At 46.5% G+C, this 22,476-nt stretch overlaps 2 protein-coding genes across 2 annotated transcripts in view; one reads left to right on the forward strand and one right to left on the reverse strand.

Moving 5' to 3' along the window:
• Window positions 1-516: 516 nt before the first annotated feature.
• Window positions 517-13,396, reverse strand: PPP1R15A (protein phosphatase 1 regulatory subunit 15A). Its single transcript, XM_035135465.2, has 3 exons — window positions 13,178-13,396; window positions 6,263-7,745; window positions 517-3,174 (listed from the first exon to the last, which is right to left on the reverse strand). Exons 2-3 carry the CDS (start codon window positions 7,736-7,738, stop codon window positions 2,914-2,916), a joined length of 1,737 nt encoding a protein of 578 aa, XP_034991356.1. The 5' UTR covers window positions 7,739-7,745; window positions 13,178-13,396; the 3' UTR covers window positions 517-2,913.
• The window catches only part of PLEKHA4 (pleckstrin homology domain containing A4), a 41,231-nt gene continuing 30,263 nt past the window's right edge, over window positions 11,509-22,476 (forward strand). Inside the window, exon 1 of the mRNA XM_035135463.2 lies at window positions 11,509-11,704. The gene's annotated coding sequence lies outside the window, so the exon portion shown is untranslated. The remainder of the gene's footprint in view (window positions 11,705-22,476) is intronic.

The following is a 22,476-nucleotide window of genomic DNA, read 5'->3' on the forward strand; positions in this document are numbered from 1 at the left end:
TGAAATACAAATGCACTTTTCGACGATATTCTAATTTTCCGAGTTTCACCTGTATATCCACCCTGCCCACCCCACCCCCATGCCAGTGGTTGCATCCCGTCCTCCACATGGAATCTAGAAAGTTGCCTTACACTGAGCCAGACCATTGGCCCATCTAACTCAGCACTGTCTGCATGGACAGGCAGCAGCATTCCAGGCAGGGGGATCTCTCCCTGCCCTACCTGGAGATGCCAGAGATTGAACCCAAGACCTCATTCGTGCAGACGCTGTAACCCTGGAGATGCAGCCTGGCCCCCGTTGTTCCTGAGTGGTCATGTGGTAAATGCGGGCAGAGCATTTATCCGCAGTCACTTCTTAGAGGCCTCCTGTGTGCGCAACTGCTTCCTGCAGCAGCACCCTGGAGGGGGCAGAAATGAAGGCAGGAACGGGTCCGGTGCAGCAAGACTTTGGAAAGGGTTGCACAATGTCAGGGGTCGAAACTCTTTGGCATGTCCCCTGCACGCAATTTGGGCAAGGGCAAGGCTTGTATGTGGCCTGTGCTGTGCCAACTGCCGTCATGTGCTCAGGTGAGGAGCCTTAACCCACCATCTCATTTCATAGGCAGTCTCTCCCTTGGATGGAAAATAATGTGGGTGTAACAGCGAGCAACCTGTTCCTTCCCTGAGTTGTGCAGTCTGCTCTTGAGCTCCACCCACATGCGTCTCATGTGCCCTGTGGTTTCATGCACCTGCTTTCGATGTGCCACCTTCCTTCCTTCCCTCCCCATTTAGGGCATGGCCCCACCTGCACTCTACATGTCCAGCTGCATTGCACCACTTTCAATGACCCCCAAAGCATCTTGCAAATGTTAGTTTGGTAAGGATGCTGCTGAGAGTTGTTGAGACCCCTGTTCCCCTCACAGAGCGACAGTGCCCTGGGAAGAGGGGTTGACTGTCACCCCTTTAGATGTCAGGCTCCTGCTTCCATCAGCTCCAGGCAACATGTCCAGTGGCCGGGGATGATGGGAGTCGGGAGTCCAATAAGCTATAGCAGGAGAGAACCACCTTTACCCCTCTAGATGTTGCTGAACTAACCCCCCCCCCCCAAAAAAAATCCTGGCCATTGACCATGCTTGCTAGGCTGACAGTTGTCATTTAACAAGTTTGCCTTTTGCATAGCAAGTCTACCTTTGGCTTTCATAGAACCAGATCTTTATTTTTTTTTAACTAGGCCGAACAGTGTGGTACCAACAGGCTGCCATCTTGCTTAACTGTTTACCTCACAAAACCCATCCACCGCCACCACCCTCGACTCGAGTTGACAGGGCAGAAGTTATTTCTAGTAGGTGCTGGCTTCAGTTTGCCAGTCATTTATTTTAAAGGCCTTTATGAGTCATTGCCCTTTGGTATGCAAGGCTGCATTCCTAAGCCATGAGAGAACAGAAACATGTCACCCATCACAAGGTTGTTTGTGAACAGCTGATACTGTTCTGGCTGCTTTCTTACTCCAGTGGCTTTTCCCTTCCTCTTTTGTGTAAACTTGGCAGGCTTAAAACTAGGTTCTGATTTGAAATAAAATATGGGGGGGGGGAACAATTCAAGTTGAGGGCCATATTCACCACTGGGCAACTTTCCACGGGCCACATTTCTGTGGTAGGTAAGGGCAAAATTAGGCCGAGGAAATAATTTAAAGAGGCAAGTTAAGGGCCCGGGGCCTGACACCCCTATTCCCCCCTCATAGGTACACTTCTCAAGAGGGTCAATCCCTCTTCTCAGGGATCTATTGAGAACTGTAGAGATCTGAGGAGAATAAGTGTCTCCGAACAACACTTGGCACCTGTAACCCACAGTTCTTAGGATGCTTTGGGGGAAGCCATGTTGACACTTTAATGATAATGCTTCAATGGAGAATGTTGATGGGGTTTCAGAGGGAAAGTAGCAGCAGGCTTGGGGGAAATCCCAGGCTTTGAAGAAATACCAAAAAACTAAGTGGTTGGGTTTTTTTTTTTGTCATCCTACACTTTCCTGTGATTTCCACCCTGCCATCACTTTACCATCTCTGATTTTGAGAGACAGCTTTTGAGGCATGTTTGTTGCTCAAGACACCCATATCCCCCTGGAGAAGTATAAACTAGTGGGTGCTTCTAGTCACAAATAAGGGGTAAACACATGTTGTGGGGAGACTTCTGAAATCAGCCTTCAATATTACATTTTCAATAACCATAGGTGCCAAGATGATGAGGATTATAGTCATAGCTGCAATATTTTTATTTTTTTTATTTAAAATAATAATTTGTGGACAGATAAATTATACATCAAGACATCCTGGGAGTTCACATCACCATTACTAATAATTTAATACATATTTTGAAATTAAGGGGGGGGGGAAATACTACTTAAATATCAAAGGCTTGCTTTGGAAGATAACTAGCATGTAAAATAGAAATACATTAGGAAACCCTGTGAAATTCTGTCCATTTAACATGTGAAAACTAGAGCATGCGCATAACACGCTTGAGTGTCCACCAGGCAGGGCCACCAATTCATGTTATGCTACACGCATTGGTAGACTAAGGGCCTGGCAGCCACGTCCTTCAAATAAACTGAGGTAGTAGCAGCTTTACATCAGTGCATTTATTCAGAAATATCAGAGCACAGAAGCTCTTGCTCCTCATGGCAACCTCAGGGCCCCACTCCACCCTGAGAGAACGTGGATTTCAGGCCCAGAATTAAATCTTGCTACATCACACACACACACAGAGCCCTCCTTTCAGACCCATGAGCCTCCCCTTACGATCTCCAATGTTTTAAAAAAAAAGGATTCAGTTTGGCTCTCAAAACCTCAGAACCCTTTATATGTATCTCTAATGGACGGTTTACTTCATGGCTGCCATATCTTGAAGAGCCATTTTGTTCCTGACTTTGGAGGCACAGCTTAATCTGCCTCAGCAGAACCAGAAAGGAGAGGGGAGCTGTTGTCGTTGCCTTCTTGCTGAACCCCATAGATCTCCCTCCAAGCTTTGGCCCGGTGTTCTGCCCTCAGGCAAGGCTCCAAGATGGCTCCCACTTCAGCAATCCTCCGGCGGAAGCGGCATCGATCGCGGGCCATTTCTTCCCAGGGGCCACGGCGGGCGGCCCGAGATGCGTAATTCCAGACCACCAGCGGGTGAACAGTCACCACCGGAGAGAATCGGACCTGAGGAAATTGAGAGGCTATGAGAATAGCGGGACAGGTATTTTCTTGCTCTTACGCAAATTTATGCCAACACTACTAAACTAATTAATTGGCTAGACCTCATACAGTTAACAGGTTGGCTTTTTCTGTCAGGTAATGGCCCTGCTGAATCCTACTGTCTTTTCTCAGCTAAACAAGCCAAATATCATGTTTTAAGGGGCAGCCATCCCTCCAGGGGTTGGGAAGCTGCTGCTCTCCAGGTGTTTCAGGATGTGCAACAGGTTATCATCCTGGCTGTAACCATTCCAGCCAAGGACAGGGAAGAGCAGCCTTGTGTTGTCCCGTTTTAGTCCACTTCCTTTTCTGTGGGTACTGAATCAGGCAGGAAAGAAGATACAAACCACCTCTTACTCCTGTGCAGACATCATGCTTGAAAGTCAGTGTGATAGAATTGTAGAGATAGAAGGGACCCCAAGTGTTATCTAGTCCAACCCCCTGCAATGCAGGAATCTCAACTATAGCATCCAGGACAGATGGCCATCCAATCCCTGCTTAAAAACCCCCGAGGAAGGAGAGTCCACCACCTCCCAAGGGAGACCGTTCCACTGCAGAACAGCTCTTATTGTGTAGCAGTAACAGGTGTTGCAGTAGGACCTGGGAGCCCAGGGTTCAAACCCCCTACTTAGCCATGAATTTCACCTTGAACCAGTCACTACTGCTCAGACTAACCTACCTCACAGGGTTGTTATGGGGATTAAATGAGAAGGGGGAGAACCAGTACACCATCTTGAGATCCTTGGAGGAAAAAAAGTGGGATATAAACACTAGCACTATATTATTATTTACCACCTCAAGGGATAGGTGTGTGGAGGTTGGCTGTGCCTGCTCAAGGGTAAGGCAAAGGCACTCTACCCATGCTCAGAGGAACACAACTCCTCAAGTTCCATTGCTAATCTCTAGCTGTGTCCTGAGCATCTCTTTGGGTTTCAGACAGTTGTGGCCACTGCCATTAACACGGTTGCATTTCCTAGCTGGAGGAATAGAGGCCGTTTACAACTAAGCCCTACTCACGAGTAGACCCACTGAAATGAACCCAAGTTGGTCATGTTACAGTAATTAACTTCAATGAGTCTACCCTGAGTAGGACTAGCACCGGATGCAAGCCTAGGTTTCTGCCATGGGTGTCCATTTTGCATTGTTCTTAAATTCATCTTGTTATTATGTGTGCTGCTGTTGCTCTTATATTTGGGGCATTTGTGGAAGGTGACTAAGCAAACTACTAAGCTCAGCTTTCAACAGATCTGCCGGCACTCTGTGGAAAAAAGGAGGGAGGGGGAACAGAGAGGGGAAGGCAGGGAGTCCTGTCTGCTGGGAAATGACCCAGCCTTACATCATCCACTTCCTGGCTGGTCATGTTGCATGATAGGGATGTTACACGATATTTCAGGATGGGCGAAACCAACAGCAGGACGGGGGGGGGGGGGAGGTCAAGGAGCATTAAGGATATTCCAGGGTGGTGCTAACAGGGGACAAGGTGGGGTGCAGAAAGTAAAATCTGAGGATTGTGTAAAGTATATTTAGAATGGGAGAGAAAAGCAGCTTAGAAAAGGAGAATGGGCGTAGCCAGGATTTATGTGGGGGGGGGGGAGAACTCAACATTATTGATTTACTTGATTTGAAGGGGGGCAGCTACCCCCCTTGGCTATGCCATGAGTCATTCTTCAGTGGTACCTCAGTTTACAAACTTAATCCATTCCGGAAGTCCATTCTTAAACCAAAACCGTTCTTAAACTGAGGTGCGCTTTCCCTAATGAGGCCTCCCGCCGCTGGTGCCCTTCCACCGTTCAGATTCTGTTCTTAGACCGAGGTAAAGTTTGCAAACCGGGACACCACAGTCATACCTTGGTTTAAGTACACCTCAGTTTGAGTACTTTCAGTTTAAGTACTCCGTGGACCTGTCTGGAACGGATTAATCAACTTTCCATTACTTTCAATGGGAAAGTTTGCTTCAGGTTAAGTACGGACTTCCAGAACCAATTGTTTTTGTAAACCAAGGTACCACTGTACTTCGTTTTGTGGAGTTCATAAACCGAATCGCTCGTAAACAGGATTGTTCTTAAACTGAGGTACCACTGTATTTGTGGTGCTCAAATCACATTGAGTGGGCTGCCCCTTTCTCCCTGCACAAGAGCCATACAGTTCTCACCCAAAGACACACAGAGCATGGTCACTTTTCTTCCTTTGAGGAAGAAAATCCCTGTGAATACATAATTTCAACAGATGCAGCTTTCTTTGTCGCTCCATCTCCATAGCAGGCTGATTCTTTAACATTGTTTAGACCAGGCACCCCCAAACTGCGGCCCTCCAGATGTTTTGGCCTACAACTCCCATGATCCCTAGCAAACAGGACCAGTTGTCGGGGAAGATGGGAATTGTACGCCAAAACATCTGGAGGGCCGCAGTTTGGGGGTGCCTGCCTATGACCATCGAGACCACCTATAGAGACTACCTAAGCTAGGCATCCTTCACCCTGTGAGATGCTCCCTTCCAGGGTTTTTTTATGGCTTTTCAGCTCATCAGCTAAGATTTCAAACATCTCTGATCTACTGAGGCTGACAAAGAATTATTTATCATTGTAAAAGCCTGTTTGAGATGCCTTCAGATGTTTTAAAAAACTTAAACAGCAGGAAGAGAGTTATTTTAATTAATTTATGTAAACAAAAGTTATATTTGTTTAATTTCTGCCTTAACTTCAGCTGTCAAAATGGGCACAGGGTGGGGTGGGGAATAGCTTCTGTAATACCCAATTTTCTACTCATATAACAACTGTTGTGTAAACATAGTAGTTATACATAGCAGTTAAGTGATAAAATTAGGAAGACTTCCTGAAACATTTGTGAATGAAATGGGAACTCTAATCCAGGCTAGTAATTGTGAGGGGCAGAACCAAGGGTGTTGGCTATTCCTAATTATGGAGTTTCTTTGTCTCTCTCTTTTTCTTTTTCTTTCTCTCACACACACGTTTCTGAACTGTCTCCCTCAAGACTCATTCTCTGGAGAACCTAAGGGTTCTGGTTAGTCCACAAACAAAGTATTTAAAGCAACTCACCTTCTTAATCACCTGGTTTGCCTCCTGGGAAACTGATGACACTTCTGTGGTCACAAGATCAGAGTTGTCCTCAGAGTCTGGCTGGCAACATTTTTGAGTTGGATGCCTGGAGGAAACTCTTGGATTCCACATGAAATGTGGTCGCGTTGGTGGATTACACAGCTCCTCAGGCTTAGAATCCAGCCTTGTCTGATAAAAGGTGACCGTGATTTCCTTGTGGTTCTTGGCCTCAGGCTGAGGGGCAGATGTGGGGGCTTGAACGGGCTTGGAAAAGCAGAGTGGGTGGAAAGGGTTGTTGCTTGCAAAAAAAGATTCGCAGGGGCTCTCCAATACATCCTGATGCAGAGAGTCTACTTCTGCTTCCAAATGGTTCTCCCTGTTCCCCGGGTGCCCCCCAGACTGAATGCTCTCTTCCATCTCGTCTTCGCTCCACCAGTCCTCTGAATCATCACTGCCATCCTCCTCTTCCTCTGATGGACTGTAGAACAAGGATAGGACAAGGGGGCTTTTGGAAACACAAGAGGGTGAGTTGAACGCACTCTTATCTCCACCCTTCTTGTATGCTTCTATCTCTTCCCCATCCTTTGGAGAATCAGATGGACTTTCAAAGCTTTGCCCGTCACGCCTCACCAAATCCCCACTAGATCCCAGGCCCTCCTCGTTTCCCTGGGAAGCGGAGGTACCTTCCAAACGAAAGCCCCCTCCAAAATCCTTTAACTCTCTGTGGTGGCTACAGGAACCTTCCACATTCTCCCTACAGTATCCGCCAATATTCAATCCTTTCATCAATGCTTGTGGATGGCAACAATATTCCAGCCATTTCTGGGGGGAACTCCCAGGGTTCTCTCTGCCTTCCAGCGCCATATCTTCTTCTGAAGAAATGTCCCAATCATTTCCAAGGTCGCAGGCAATGGAAGTGCTGATCAAGTACGGTTCAGAAATGCCATCCTCTTCCAAACGCATGCTATCCATTTTGGATGGACCATTGGAAGCAGTCAGAAGCAGTGCCAGGTCCTCTTCAAAATGGCCGCCTTCAGCCAAGCTTTCCGTATCCCTTCGAGGGTAACACTTGTGACTGCCCAGGGAAAGGTATCCTAGATGGGCAGCTTTCAAGTTTCGCCCCTCCACTTTGCTTTCCTCTCTTCCAAGTTCCTCCCAAGTTCCTCTTAAGAGTTGCCTCGTCTTCTCTAAGATGGGCATCGCCCCCTTGGCAATGCCCATCAACACAGCCCTCACCAGGGTGGCAGGGCTATGTTGCCAGAGGTCCAACCACCTCCTCACCCAGTCCATAGCGATCTGGGCCATACGTCCAAGAATCATGGCTGCCATGTTGAACTTGCCAGCAGGGCTGGACCGGCTCGGTTCAGCAGGGAGGATTTTAGCCATTCTGAGCCTGAAGGGGTCACAGCAAATCAATAACCTCTCTGTGTCTGAGGGGTGTGATGTCAGTTGGCTGGATGTGATGTGAGGGGGCATCTTAGACCTGAAAAGAAGCAAAGTGAAAATAAGCCACCAGCTATTAAAAATCTGAAAGTGGTGCTGGGAAAGCCCAGAGAGTCAGATTCCAATATGCTTTGTTTTGCTGCATTATAGGAAGGGGTCAGACTTAGGCCCCATCTGCACTGTACATTAAAGTAATAGGATACTGCTTTCAAACTGCCATGGCTCCCCCCAGAGAATCCTGGGAACTGTCATTTGTTGAGGGTGCTGAGAATTGTTAGTAGAGAGACAGAAATCGGCTTCCGGGTTCAGCGCCAGCGTCGATCGGCGGGGTTTCGTCTCGTCTCCGAGACGGCCCGTCTCTGCTAGGAGTGGGGAGGGCAGCGAGAGCAACGCTGCGCCCCTTAGAACCTCGGGAAGGGCGTCCCGAGGGCAATTTGCTCGGCACAGACCCAATCCGGACTCCCCAACTCTTCGGTTAGCTCTAATAAGAGCTCCGGAGCGAGGAGGGTAGAAGTCGCGGGGGCCATTTTGAGCGGCAACGTTATTCTAGCAGGGAGAAGCTTCAAGCCGAAGGCGGAGAGCGCTGGATTCTTCCGAAAATAAAACGATTGGAAAAGACTGTAAGTAACCTCACGATTTGGATTATAAAACAATTTGGTCTGGGAGAGAGGGGAGAAAAGAGGAAGCCACCCCCCCCCACGGCAACAAAGAGACAGTAAATAGAAACCCGAAGCCATAAACAGAAGATTTGTAATTCAAAAGGATCCCTCAAAGGCATCAAAGAGAATATCCCCTTTGATGCAGGGTGAAAAGGGGAGAGAGACTGTGGTTTATGACTGCCCTGCAGCAATGAGGTAAAGCCTAAGAAAAACCTTTCTTTCCCTCGGGAGCCGGCAGCCTAGGCAATTCAGTGAGTTGATCAGGATTTATAAGTCAATTTTTACTTCACTTTGTATTTCTGGACTTTGTGGAATTTCTTTTTTGGCTTAAGTGCTTGTGAAATGTGAGTTCGAACTTTATTGTTAACAAGACTTGAAGAATGCAGCCAGCTTGTTAAAATGGAGTCGAGAAAATAAACTGTGATCATATTCCACCCCACGTGATAAGTTTTGACCTTGGCAGGACTGAAATATGTCAACAAAAAAGTGTTCCCCTGAGTTCCAGCGGTCTGTTTTGACCTTAATGTGGGAAACAAGAATAGAGTTATGTCAAGAGGAGACACGACGACAGGAGTTACAGCAGAAATTTCAGGAGGTGATGGCGGAATATGATTTTCTAGGAGATGAAGCTTTTGACACTGAAAAAGAGCAATGTGAGAATGACAATGATGGGGAAGGAAAAGATGAAGATGAGGACTGTGATGATTCAACACAAAATGAAACACACCATGAAAAAAATGATGACTCTACTCTACAAAAAGTTGGATGGAGTGCCCTGCCTTTGAGGGGGGCACGATTGGTATTATTGGAACTCCAGAACGCCCACAGGGAAGAAGGAAAAAATATGCAGAGAAGAGAAGAAATTCAGGGGTCCTGTATGGTGACCTGGATGGCAAGAGACTGTAAACAGGGGGTGGGGTGAAGGGAAAGTGATGTTGTGATTATAAGGATGGATTAACAGGTTTATAACTGGTCTGCTGATTTTGGAATTTGCTGGATTGGGGGGGGTGGAGCCGGTAATCGGGGATGTAAGGTTAAATTGAGAATAGTTATAGTTTTAAAAGTGAATGGATTTTGGAAAATGTGAAAATATGGAGGCTTATAGAGGGAGAAAAAAAAATTAGGCACGGGAAGAGAAAATGGGAGTTTGAATTTTCAGTGATTTGAATATTAGATGAAAATGTTAACAATTGATTTATAAGTTGTATAAGATACAAAGGTGTATTTTTATAAAGTAAGAAACTGTTGCAGATGATAAAAAAGGGATGAAAACCGGGGAAGGGGGGGAGGGGAAGCCCATAAAATATGGTTTTTCAACTATGAATGCAAGAAAAATTTTTCTGTTTTGTATTGTTTTTTTCTTTTTCTTTTTTTTCTTCGCCCTTTCTTTTTCCCCTTTTTTTCCTATTTCTATTTTTCTCTTTTTTTTTGGTATAACAATAGATGGTTGGATGGATGTCCTCCTGCGTACTGCCCTGGTTTGCTGGAGCTCCCTGGTGGCAGGGGGGGGCTTTGGGGTCAGGGGAGGGGGAGGAGGACAGAAATCCAAGCATAAAATGGACCATTTCTGACTGTTCACAAACATGGGATACTTCTGTGGCAGGGGAGGACCCATGTGGGTGGGTAGGAAGGAGGTGGAAAAGGGGTTTAAGTATGTACCGTTTTTTTGTTTTTTTGTATTTTGTAAAATTAATAAAAAGTATGTTAAAAAAAAAAAAAGAGAATTGTTAGTAGAACCCCAAGCCATCTCACAGAGGTACAGATTCCCAGAATGGTTTAACAGTCAATCCCTCTTGCCAGGGCACTCATGGTATTGCAGTTCTGTGAGGGGAATTTGTGTGTGTGTGTCCGTGTGTGTCCGTCCGTCCTAAGAAACCTCAGCCCCCTTAAACTACACTTCCCAGAATTCTTTGGGGGAAGCCATGACTATTTAAAGCAGTATGATACTGCTTTAATATATAGGGCATATGGGACCTATTTGTACCTCTAGTTCAGCACTGTCTTCTTTCAACTGGCAATAGTTCGCCAGGGTTTCATCTCCGCTACCTGGTCCTTCCCCCACCGCCCACATTTTCTTTTTATCCTGGAGATGCCAAGGATTGAATCTAGGAAGTTCTGCCTGCAAAGCATTTCATTTACCACTGAGCTGTAGCCTCTCCTGTAAGCAAGACATTTAAAACACACACACAGAGAGAGACACAGACAGGGGATATAAGACCTGAAACCTATCCACCTGAAAGGCCTGTTCCCTTAATCCAGAGTGTGGAAGAACAGGTTGTTTATACTCAAATTGTGAAGTATTTATTACTTATTTGTGCCAGGTATTTTATATGCTGCTTAATTTCTAAGCTGTGAGTAAAGGCCTTCTGTGCGTAATCAGGGCTGCTATGACTAAGCCCAGTATGGACTGAGACTTGGCACCAACAACAGATTCTGGAATGGAGGCCTTAGGCAAGAAATGTCCTGAAGGAGAATGGGTTATGGTATCGGTAGCAAATAGCACCCTTCCCCGATTGATATTGCATTTTTGGGAGCTCGGGGTGTATATATTATTTGTTCCAAGCAATATAATGATATGTGCAATGGCATCCTGCTGTGTTTTTTTTTTGGAGGTTTGAGGGCGGAATATGAATGGTTTTAGTGTTTAACTGTTCTTAACAAGAAATCCTTTGGTGGGTGTTTTACTTTGTAACTAAGTTTTTTTGTAACTAAGTACTTTTTTTTAAGTAAGTAAGTATTTTTTAAAAAAGTTAAAAATGAAAGGAATACACACCTTGGCTCTGTACACAACACACATTTAAAGCACATCACACACACACACACACCCCAAAAAAAAGATTCCTGGGAATTGTTATTTACCAGTCATAGAACTTACAATTCCTAGCACCATTAACAAACTACAGTTCCCAGGATTCTGGGATGTGCTTTAAAAATATGGTGTGTACACACTCATGAAGTGGATTAGGAAAGGCCCGACTAAGAATATGACTGTGGAGGAAAATAGGAGGTAGGAAGTTAAGGCATGGTGCAGGAATCCTGCACTTCTAGGCCCTTATCCCCACATTCCAGCAAGATTACTTCCGCCCCCAATCTGTGCCTCAGTTTATCTCTCTCAGTTTTTTTCTATGGATTGTTTTCCTGGCTTGGATGTGTAGGTTGATTTAATCCAGGGCGCGCCCCAAACAAGCTCAAGCAAGTGCCCCTGGAACGCTGGCAACACCCCAATCCGGAAGCAGAAAGGGGGGGAAATAACACAACACACACACACACACAGTCTGTATTCCGGGTGTGCAGCTGTCGGGGAGAGAGGAAGAACAGCAAACCTTCTGACCCACAACAGGTTAGAACTGGAAATGGTGGGTAGGGGGAGAGAAGGGGAGGGGAGGGGAGGGCAATATTCATTTGAAGATTTCCAAATGCCCTGAAAGCAAAAAGATGCATGGATTCCCAGAATTGTGGGACAGCAGCTGGAGAGCACCCCACTTTTGACAGCCGGAAGATCTTAACATTCAAAGCCCTCCTCTAAAACAGGAAGGGGGCCCATTCAGAAATCGACCCCCTCCCTGCCATACAGGACAACTGTCATACTCTCCAGGGTTATAGCTGAGGATATTCCTAATGTGAAGTACTGTAAATATTAAGTTTGGGGTAGGGGTGCCAAGAGAGAGAACAACAGTGGCAGTAACAACCTCATTGTCATTCATCCTAGTCCGGTAGGTAGGATGGGATATTTTTTAAAAGTGTGGAGCGAAAAGGAAATGGTGCAAGTTTCTTAACTAGGTGTGCTAGGGAAGGTAGAAACCAAATGAGGGTGAAGTTCAGTTTCTGCTTTCTGGCCTTCCCTAGGAATTCAGTATTGGGGGAAGTGGAAAATTGTGGCAGTTCTGAGGATAGACAGAGGAACAGAAAACAAAATCTTGGAAGAACTCAAAATGAGAAGGCAATATAACTAATGCATTTTTACGAAGGGGAGGGGAGGGGAGGGGAGGTCTGGGGTGCAAGTTAATGGGGGAATGACTAAAAAAAATCCAAAAGAGGACATAGAGGCATAGATAAGATACAGCAGGCTATTGTTTTAGGACTAGCAGTGCCACAATTTGGGGGAGGAGGGGTTCAACATAAAAAGGATACATACTTTTTTAAAAAGGAACAGCAAAAATATAGAATATTCGTTGCTGAACCTTGAGGAAACTATTTGGAGATCTCCCCAACATGGATAATACTGGGGTACAGATTTGGGTCAGGGCAGTACATCATTGCTCTCCCTAGCCGAGATTCCCAAGACACCATTCTGAGAACCGCATTAAGCAAGGACGAGGACGTAGCAATTAAAAAGGGTGTAGGTCTTGGGTGGATACCTGTGGAAGAGATATACTGGGGTGGGGTGGGGGCCAGCACAGTGCACGCACCACGAGAGGAAAGGAATCTGGAGAGGCGGGGGTGGTAGGCAGGACTCCTGGGTCCTCCGGAGGCAGAAGACCTGGGTCCTAGGGCTGAGGAGCCGAGGCGCCTGGGTGGTGTGGAAAGAGGCGTGGTGGGCGGTCTAACACCCAAGTACAAAGCGAAGGAGGGCTCCCGGGTGCCGTGGGCGGGGAGAAGGCGAGAAGCCGGCCGGGTTTCCTGTGTTTTCTAGAAAGGGACGGGAAGATCGAGCGGTTAACAAGCAGAAGAACGCGGTCCGGGAAACTTCCTGGCCTGGCATGGGAGGGGAGCGAGGTCTAGCCGTTCACAGTACCTGCGGGGGTCCAGGACTCCTGGGTTCCAAGGAAAGGGGGGGGGAAGAGAATCCAGTGATGGACTTTTGCCTCCTTACCTCTCGAATCGAATTAGCCAGTAACAAACTCGCTCCAGCAAGCAGTTGCGGGGTTGGCGCGGTAATCAGGCGATCGGGCGGCGGGCTTGGCAGAAGAGCGGTCGGTCGCGGCAGAGCCCATGTCTCTCAATCGGCGGCGGCGGCGGTTTTTTTCTTCTGTGAATAGGAATAGAATGTTTGGATGCCTCGCTGTTGACGCCGAGTCTATATAAACACTCGTTTTGTGAGGATTACGTCACCGCATTGTGACGTTGTGGAATGGGGGCGGGGCCTGGGGGAGAGACGTGACCGACGCAGGGTGCTGGGGAGAGGGAGGGGCGAGGAGTAGCGGCGCCGCGTCGGTGCAGGCCGTGTGGACGGGTGGATTGGGAAACAAAACTTGAAACGAAAGTACTTCCCCTCCGTCGTTGACTCTCCTAGTAGTGACTGTAGAAGAGAGGCTTCGTTTAGAAAATGCTTCTCGTACTTTCCAGTTTCATTTTTTAAAACTGGTGGGATTTACCGTGATAAATACAGAAATTAACTTTTCTTTTTTCCATTTTCAAGATTTATTGTGGCATAACCTTTGTTTCATGACAGCCATGTGGCCATTTATTCTCAGCTGGCAAATAACTGTCTGTGACTCCTTTTTAATTCCACCCTTCCTCCAAGCAGCTCTGGGTGGCTTGCAAAGTCCCTTTTACACCCCCTGTTTTATCTTCCCAAACAGCCCAGTGAAACAGTTTAGGCCTAGAGAAAGTTAGCTTTTTCTCTTATTCAATATAAAGCAAAGTTGCTCACTTTGTAGGCACAGAACAAGAGGCTTTTTATCAGTGAATAGGCTAACAACAACAACAGCAAGATGAAAGTCACCACAAGGACAAGCTAAAAGGTGGAGTCTTGGCTCCATAATACTGTAATTTGAGACAACAGTTAATTCAATCATTACCAAGTACAAGTCACTTTCTATGCAATAAAAAGGAGGATTACAAATTACCACTTTTTCTGTTTTTACCTGAAACCAGTGACCATCACCAGTACACATTTGCATGCTTCTTGCTTCTACTTTTCATGCAGATGGTCCCAGCTACCGGTACAATCCTTGTAATCTCCAGGTAGAATGGAGAAATATTACCTGTCCGAAACCCTGAAGAGCCACTGCTAGTTCGGTGCAGAGACAATATTGAACTACTAGATGGGCTCAGCATAAGGCAGTTTTCCTGTTTTCCACACCACAAGATCCCATAGCCTTGCCCCACGATGCAACCACGTTTATTTTAGCTTGTTGGACAAAAATGAACGCTAAGGATTTACATCAGGTAAATGTACATCAGATACCCACCCAATGAAGTGGGAAAAAATAAATTGACAAGGCCAGACCAGTAACAGGAATAATCTGCTACAGGCCCCACAGCCCAATATGTATACTTGCTATTGCATACATATTGTTGTACACAGCTCTGATATTTTGGAGAAGACAGCATATCAACACTTTTACAAATAAAAGGACAGAAACATCATTTGTTACTCACAGCTCTTTTGTTTTTTAATTCCCCAAGATCAGTGCTAATTCTTCTAGAAAAAGAGGTGCAGGGACTTGCCATTAATACCTCCCTTGTTCTCTTATTATGGCTATGGTGCCCACCTAGGAGAAAGGCCCTGCCCAATATGTTATCAATGATCTACAGCCCGTTTTGGACAACAGTATTAGCTGGAAGGCCTGTGCTTACTTTCTCACAGCACCCCCCCCCCCGGCATTTAGGGCCAAATCTGAACAATAACTGAAACAACCTAAGAGGCCTTGCAACAAATCCAGGTGTCAACCAGTCAGGCAGATGAAAATTACAGGACCTAATAACATCTGGGTCACTTTCAACCCAGTGGTATTGCTATCACCTGCCAGCAATGCAAGAAACCAATTGTGAGGGGTGGGGTGGGGAATTGCACCTGGTTAAGATCTGTTGTAGTTTGATCCTCCCTGTCCTGTTTCGGTTTCTCTTTCTATTTTTCCCAATCGTTTTCATTTGTGGACAAAATTAATATTTTTGGAGTATGCCATGTGCAAGAAGAGGAAGCAACCAGAACCACTAGATTCTTGGAAAGGGTAAGTTTACAGTCATACCTCGGTTTAAGTACGCTTCGGTTTGAGTACTTTCAGTTTAAGTACTCTGCGGACCCGTCTGGAATGGATTAATCCACTTTCCATTACTTTCAATGGGAAAGTTCACTTCAGGTTAAGTTCGCTTCAGGTTTAGTACAGACTTCTGGAACCAATTGTGTACTTAAACCGAGGTACCACTGTACAGGCTAAGAATCTGGGTGGGTTGTGTAAGATTACAGGAAGAGTCTAGTTACAGGGTAGCTCAAGCCCCAGGTCTTTTCTGTCAGGTCCCAGATCTCTCTCTCTCTCTCTCTCTCTCTCTCTCTCTCTCTCTCTCTCTCTCTCTCTCTCTCTCTCTCTCTCTCTCTCTCAACTTACTGCTAAGCACCTACCATTGTAATTTGTCTGGAGGTCTACATACATGTAAATCAGCATATACAAATTTGTATTATGGGCTTGTGCCCTTTTAAGTACCTAGGAACGCTGTGCCTCATCCTGGATAACAGATTGGAAATTTTCTTGTTACCCACCACATGATTTGGATTACTACTCCCATCAGCTGGAATCCAAAACTCCTAGGCTGCATACATGCCATAGGTGTCTTCCCCCAAAGAATCCTGGGAACTGTAGTTTAGCCTCCACAGAGCTACAATTTGTGGCATCCTTAACAAACTACAGTTCCCAGGATTCTTTTGTGTGTGTTTTTGGGGGAAGGGGGGCATGCACTTTTAAAAGTATGGAGTGTATACGGCCCTAGGCTATTCTAGGAGTTTAAAACAGGGGTGGAATGGTTGAGGGAGTTGGGTATGTTTAGCCTCATAAAGAGACAGAGGAGATGCAATAGCCATTTTCAATTATCTAAAGGGCTGCTACATGGAGAATGGAGCAACTTTGTTTTCTCTTGCTTCAGAGGGTAGGGCCTGAAACAATGGCTTCAGTTTAAAAGAAAGGAGATTCTGACTAAACATCAGGCTCTACAATTCTATAAATCTGTGACTAAGAGCCAGCAGGTCAGAGGTGAAACTTGATGGACTCGTGCAATAAGGCTGCAATATTCCAGAGTTTCTCAAAACTCCAAGCAGCTTTCTAGCAAGCAGTGTTGATGTAGAAGCAAGCCTGTTTTGTACCTGCAGATGCCGCCCGCCTAGACACACCTGTACCATCTCCAGGAACTTAGTGGGATTTAAATTACAGAGGCTGCTGTGGATAAGGGTGGCTAGAAAGGAGGCCTAGCTCTGTACATGAGCATTTAATGTACTGATTAACAACTGCTTGAAAGCAACGTTATAAAAGCACTGCAAAACTGCTTTTAAATGGGTTGAGCTCTGTAGTGCTGGCATGAATCGTTCTGCCATAAAGCACTGCAGCTGCTGAAAAATGCAGTAAGTGCACAACACACAAACCCTCCTGGCTCAACGAAACGTGCGAGGGAAGGCTGTGCAACACGCACATGTACCTTGCAGCCTCTTAACATAGGAAGAGAAGAATGGGCCTGCTGGATCAGGCCAATGGCCCATCTCACCCATCATCCTGTCTGTCCTCATAGCTGTCAAAGATATGCCTGTGGGAAGCTTGCAAACTGGACATGAGCAGCAGCAGCAATTCTCCCCACCTGTGATTCCCAGCAAGTGGTGCTCAGAGGTAGCACCTCTGACAGTGGAGGTAGAATGTAGCAACTGTGGTTAGTAGCCATTGATAGCCTTGTCCTCTATTAATTTAATAGAATTGTAGAGTTGGAAGGGACCTTGAGGATCATCTAGTCCAGGAATCCCCAAACTTTGGCCCTCCAGATGTTTTGGACTACAATTCCCATCTTCCCTGACCACTGGTCCTGTTAGCTAGGGATCATGGGAGTTGTAGGCCAAAACATCTGGAGGGCCGCAGTTTGGGGATGCCTGATCTAGTCCAACCCCCTGCAATGCAGGAATATACAGCTGTCCCATACAGGGATCGAACCTGGAACCTTAGTGCTATCAGCATCACGCTCTAACCAACTGAGCTATCCAGGCTCCAATTTGTCTAATCCTCTTCTAAACTATCCAGGTTGGTGGCTATCACTGCCTCTTGTGGGAGTGAGTTCCATAGTTTCATTAAGCACTGCACAAAGTGCTTCTGTTCTGCTGCTGGTGAAATGGTGTGTTGCTGCTGAGCCCAGTGAGGTTAATGCACATCTGTGAGATGCACCCTTCAAGCATGCAAAAAAGAAAAAGAAAAAAGAAAAATATTTTCTTCAAGCTAGTTATGGCAACTGGTTTGTAGTTCTGGCCTTTACATACAAAATTCTGGCAGCTGGCCAAGAGCGTTTTCCCTTTTTGTTTTGTTTTTTTTAAGCTTGGAAGTTCTGTTACATATTGGTCATATTTCAGTCCTATGAGCAGGACACCTGGGTTCTCTGCCAGGCAAAGAGGTGCGTGGAAATAATATGAATAAGTAGAGAAATTATGGGTGTTGGGTAGGACTGGGAATCAAGCCCCACAGTCTGTTTTCACAAACACACCCCATTTGATAGTAATATAGTATCCCTGCCAGACACATGGTTGCATTTATATTATTTTTCAAATCAGGATAGGAAGCAGATTCTCTGCTGGAACAACGTCCCCTTTTGGGGGGAGAATCCCACCAGCAGGCGGTGCCAGAGGCTGCACCTTCTCCTACACAAGGAAACATCCATATCACACACCAGTCAAAGAATGTCTTTCTTCTTTGACAACTTCCCAAATCCCTGTTTTTCTAAAGCTTTTGTGGCCGCTCCTCTCTCAAAAGTTAAGGTCAGGAATTCGGACTCCTGTCTCCCCCTCTCATTACTCTCTCCCCCTCTCTCTTTCTCTCTCTGCTTACTTACCCTCCCCTCCTCCTCAAGCCAAGCCCCCAGGAAGGTGGAGTGGTGGGTCCCAGGATTGAAATTCAATCGCTCTGCTTTTATTCCTCCTCTCTCTTCCCCCCAGAGCTGCCAGGGAAAGAGAAAGGAGACGGAGAGAAAACCGTGATTGGGAAGGTCGATAAGGAAGGGCTGGGAAAGGAGAACGGTGTCCTGGAGCTTAGGAAAACCGACTTACGTTGCTGTATTGATGAAAGAGCGAGGGAATTGGGCTGGTGGAAGGAGGAGAGAGATAGAAAGATAGATAAGAGGAGTGGAGGGTATAGTGGGCGGGGGGGGAGATAAGGAAGGGGATGGATCATACTGGAGACAGAAAAAGGTGAATGTGCTCGAATGAAGAGGAGAGCAAAGCAGGGCACGCAGGGCTTTGATCCCAAGTTATGCTGAGCACCAGAGATCTGATTCTGTAGGGTATGAACCCAAGAAATACTATAAAGTTTCCTGCTGCCAATGAGCCAATAAGGGGCTGCCCTCCTCCTCTTCCTCCTCCTGAATCTGCTTAACCCGTAGGAGATACCTCTGGCCAACACCAGTAACCAGGTAAGACTATGGCGCCATGACATTGTTTCTCCTGTGCCTGATGGCCCTAGGGAGATGGGGGAAGCTTGTCCTCAAAAATCTGTTCCTCTGGATTCCCTACCCCTCTCTGCCTTTTGAACACGGGTGGGTGGGAACCAAGGAAGGTGCAGGTTTTGTGGGGCAAGCACCGTGCAGCAGCAGTTATCTTCTAGTTTTGCCTCCTTCCTGCCTTGATTGAGAAGGAGGGAGAAGAGCATCTCAACAGAGAACAGTCCCTGTCTTCAGATCAGTCTCCTGCCTCTGTGGGCCCAGGACCCAAGATTCCTGAAGGATAAGGCTATCAAGGGATGCTACCATTGATGGCAATGCTCTCCCTCCACTGTTGTGCCTCTGAATGCCAAGTGGGGAGAGTTGCTGGGCCTTGGGAGGGCTTTCCACTGGGGGCATCTGGCTGGCCACTGTAAGAACAGGTTCTGTAGGACTAGATGCAGAATCTCTAGACGCCACAGTGTCCTCAAAGGATGCTACTGAGGCATAGCAATGTTTCCACTGCCTATCAACCTCTCTACATCTGTGGCCTGGCCCCATGCTAGGTATTTTGGACCCTGCTGCTTTCCCTAGGCAATGCTTCTCTGGATCTAGGATTGCCAATGTCTCTCTCTGTGTGTGTTTTAAACTGGACTTCTTTTCCTGTGCTATGCAGAATGGAAGCAGGTAGATTCCTCCTCCACCCCCCACCCCCATTATGGAATAATGGAGAAAGCTTCACCTACTACTTCTTTTGCTATGTTTGGCTGCTGTTTCAATAGCAGAGGAGCAAGGGTGGGGAGTTGGTAACTTAGCCAGGTCTGCCGTGCTTCCTCACCACAGTGCCTCCTCTTTACCACTGGCCCTGAACGGGTTAAAACGCCTTTTAGCACAAGCTCTTTCCGACTGCTGGGTGTGTCAGGGTTATGCATGCGGACACACACGAACCCCTGTGACTGATGCAAAATATGTTTCCTCGCCCCCGCCACCAGCTGCCCCAGCGCCTTTTGTCTCAGCTGCTGCGTCCAAATGCCAGTGGATGAATAAATAACAGGAGCTAACGGCAGCGGAGGAGAAAGCCCCGCCAGCTATTTCCACCCCTCTGCGCCCTCTCTCTGCACCCCCTGCCCCACCCACCCCTCAGATAAGATAGGCCCACTTTTAGCCGTGGTCAGGGACCTACATCCCTCGCACTGCAAGCTGCCCAACAAAGATGAGACCATGCCTTGGGATGGGGGGGGGCTCCTGGGCATATCAACAGGTGGATTGAACTCGCTGTTGGCTGGTCCAGTCTCCTGTCACTCTGAGGATCTCGTTAGCCAGCTCATCCAGGGGCTTTGCGCTTCGGTCGGCTGCACTGCTAAAGTCGCACTGCAAGCTTTAGCCAATTAACCACTGGCAACTGGCAGACTGATGGTTGGGTCCCTGATTCATCGGTGAGGCTGCTAACACTTAAAAAGACTCGGAAAGGGCTGGCTCTGTGCAGGCCACAGATACAATCTGCACCAGGTTCAGTCCCCAGCACCTCCAAGTGTAGTGCTGCCTGAAAACCTGGGGAGTCACTCAGTGAGACAGTTCTGAGGTACTTGGATGAATGGCCTGAGTCAATATAAGGTACCTTCCTATGGCTGTATGCACTGTATAAATGCCAAAAGTTGGCATAACACATTATGAAGGAGACACATCATCTGGATGTCCTTTCTTGGGCACTAGAACGTTTTGGGATAATCTGACCTTCAACGCTCCAGTTTCGATGAAGAATATTGGGGAGTGCAACTGTATGTAATTTCACATTTACCTACCATAGATGGCAGGAGCCTGTCTTAAATCCTGTGTTTATATGGCGTCGGACACAACTGCAGGGCGATAGAAATAATAATAGTAGGAAGAGCTGGTGCAGCACAGTGGCTAAAAGGCTGGGCTACAAATCAGGAAGTCGGCCCGGTTTGAATCTGCCTCAAGCTCACTTGATGGCCTGAGGCAAACTCCTCTCCATCGCCTTCGGTTCTACCCTCCTGCAGTATTGCAGAGGGGGGTGTCATAACACGGACCTACTTTACAGGGTTGTTGTAAAGATTGCAACTGGGTACTACATGTGCATTGAACTCTCAACAGTGCTATGTGAATGCTAAATGAGCTTATTACCCATAATAATACTTTAGTTCCTAAGCTCCCCATCCCCATAGACCACCTGGAAATTGCTGGAGGTCTTGGAAAAGCATTTAATGATTTAACAACCTCGTGGAGCAATTGTAACGAACTGTTCTAGGTGCTGTGCGATTTATGTTGATTGAATAGGGATGATACTTCCTAATTCTAACCCTGCATTCACTTCACTGCTAATCCTCTCCACTCCTTTCTAGTGCCTCTTCCGTACCCACCCGTCTCTGATCCATCCCACTCACACCTTCTGGGCAGAGGTTGGGTGGCCACCTGTCTTGGGTCCTATTGTTGACATTCTTGCATTGCAGGGGGTTGGACTAGATAACCTGTGGGGTCCCTTCCAACTCTACAATTCTGTGATTCTATGGACTGCCGCGAGCAACTGCGCCATTTACAGACACTGCTCCTTCTGTTCTTCACTGCCCCATTGCAGAGCAGCTGAATGAATCTCACAGACCATTGATGGCCCATGGACCACAGTTGGGGAATCCCTACTTTAGAGAAGGTGCCGTCTTCATTGTGGGTTTTGCAATACAGTAAGCCTGCAACTTACACAAGGGTTACATTCCAGGGATCGCCAAAATCATAAATAGTGAAAAAACATTGGCTTCAGTGGTGTGTGGGATTGCTAAAGTCTTTATTCCCAGATTCCTGCTCCCTTTCCTCCCCACTTTTAAAATTTTTAATTTATTTTGTTTCTACAAGCGTGTAAAGCTGAATGTGCACAAGTTAAATGCGCATAAGATGCAGTCTTGCTGTACATGAACGTACACTTAAGTAATTCATTCACTGAATAATAAGTCTGCATAACTCGTTGTATTAATAAATCCTGATTGCTTGGCCGTTCCTGATCAACGTATGGTCGTCTTCCATTTGCCTTCTTGGGAGTGTTTTTGGAAAGGTTCCTGCAGAAGATTCCATGTGGAAAACATTATAGAACTGATCATTCTTGTGGGTTCTTGAGTAATGAGTCGGAGCCAGCAGGAATCTAGCAGGCCCTTGCTTAAAAATTCAAATGAATGACCTATTCTGATATAATATTTTCCATGTGGCTTTAGGCATCAAAGCACTCCCACTAAGGAAAGCGTAACCTTAAAAACAACAACACCTAATTGATAGTTTTATTTGCCGTGATGTCTTGAGTACCTTACCAACCAGATAAACAAGATAAGCTTTGCAAGAGCAGAGTTGCAGGATCAAAGCTTCTTGCCAAACTTCAACTCTTTTGTAGATTAATCAACTGCCCAACCCTGCTCAGGGTGGCTTACCTCTTAGTTGAGTTGGACTTATTTCCAGGAGGATAAAGAGTACGTAGGATTTCAGTCAAACAGTGCAATCCTATGTGTTGACTTAGAACTAAGTTCCATCGAGATGAATGGGGCTTACTCCTAGGGAATTTGGGAATAAGATTTTAAGTAATTCTGTGTGCAGAGTCAGTCACAGTTTCTTGGCACTTGTATACGCAGCAGTTTACATGCCTGCAGTACAATCTCATGTTTCAACCAACATATGGGAATCATGTTACTAAAACAGAAGTTACTTCCATGTAGAGATCCGGTAATGGGAAACAGCCCATAGAAGCAGAGCAGGCTGGCAGTGAAAGAATCTTGAAAGAATTTCAGTCAAACTTAG

The sequence above is a fragment of the Zootoca vivipara genome, chromosome 13 (assembly GCF_963506605.1).
Source record: "Zootoca vivipara chromosome 13, rZooViv1.1, whole genome shotgun sequence".
NCBI lineage: Eukaryota > Metazoa > Chordata > Lepidosauria > Squamata > Lacertidae > Zootoca > Zootoca vivipara.

Excerpts from the sequence above, each read along its gene's own strand:
- PPP1R15A (XM_035135465.2), bottom strand. The coding sequence starts at position 7,738 with ATGCCCCCTCACATCACATCCAGCCAACTGACATCACACCCCTCAGAC. Across the intron at positions 3,175-6,262 it reads CAAACCAGGTGATTAAGAAG|GTCCGATTCTCTCCGGTGGT; the intron begins GTGAGTTGCTTT and ends CAATTTCCTCAG.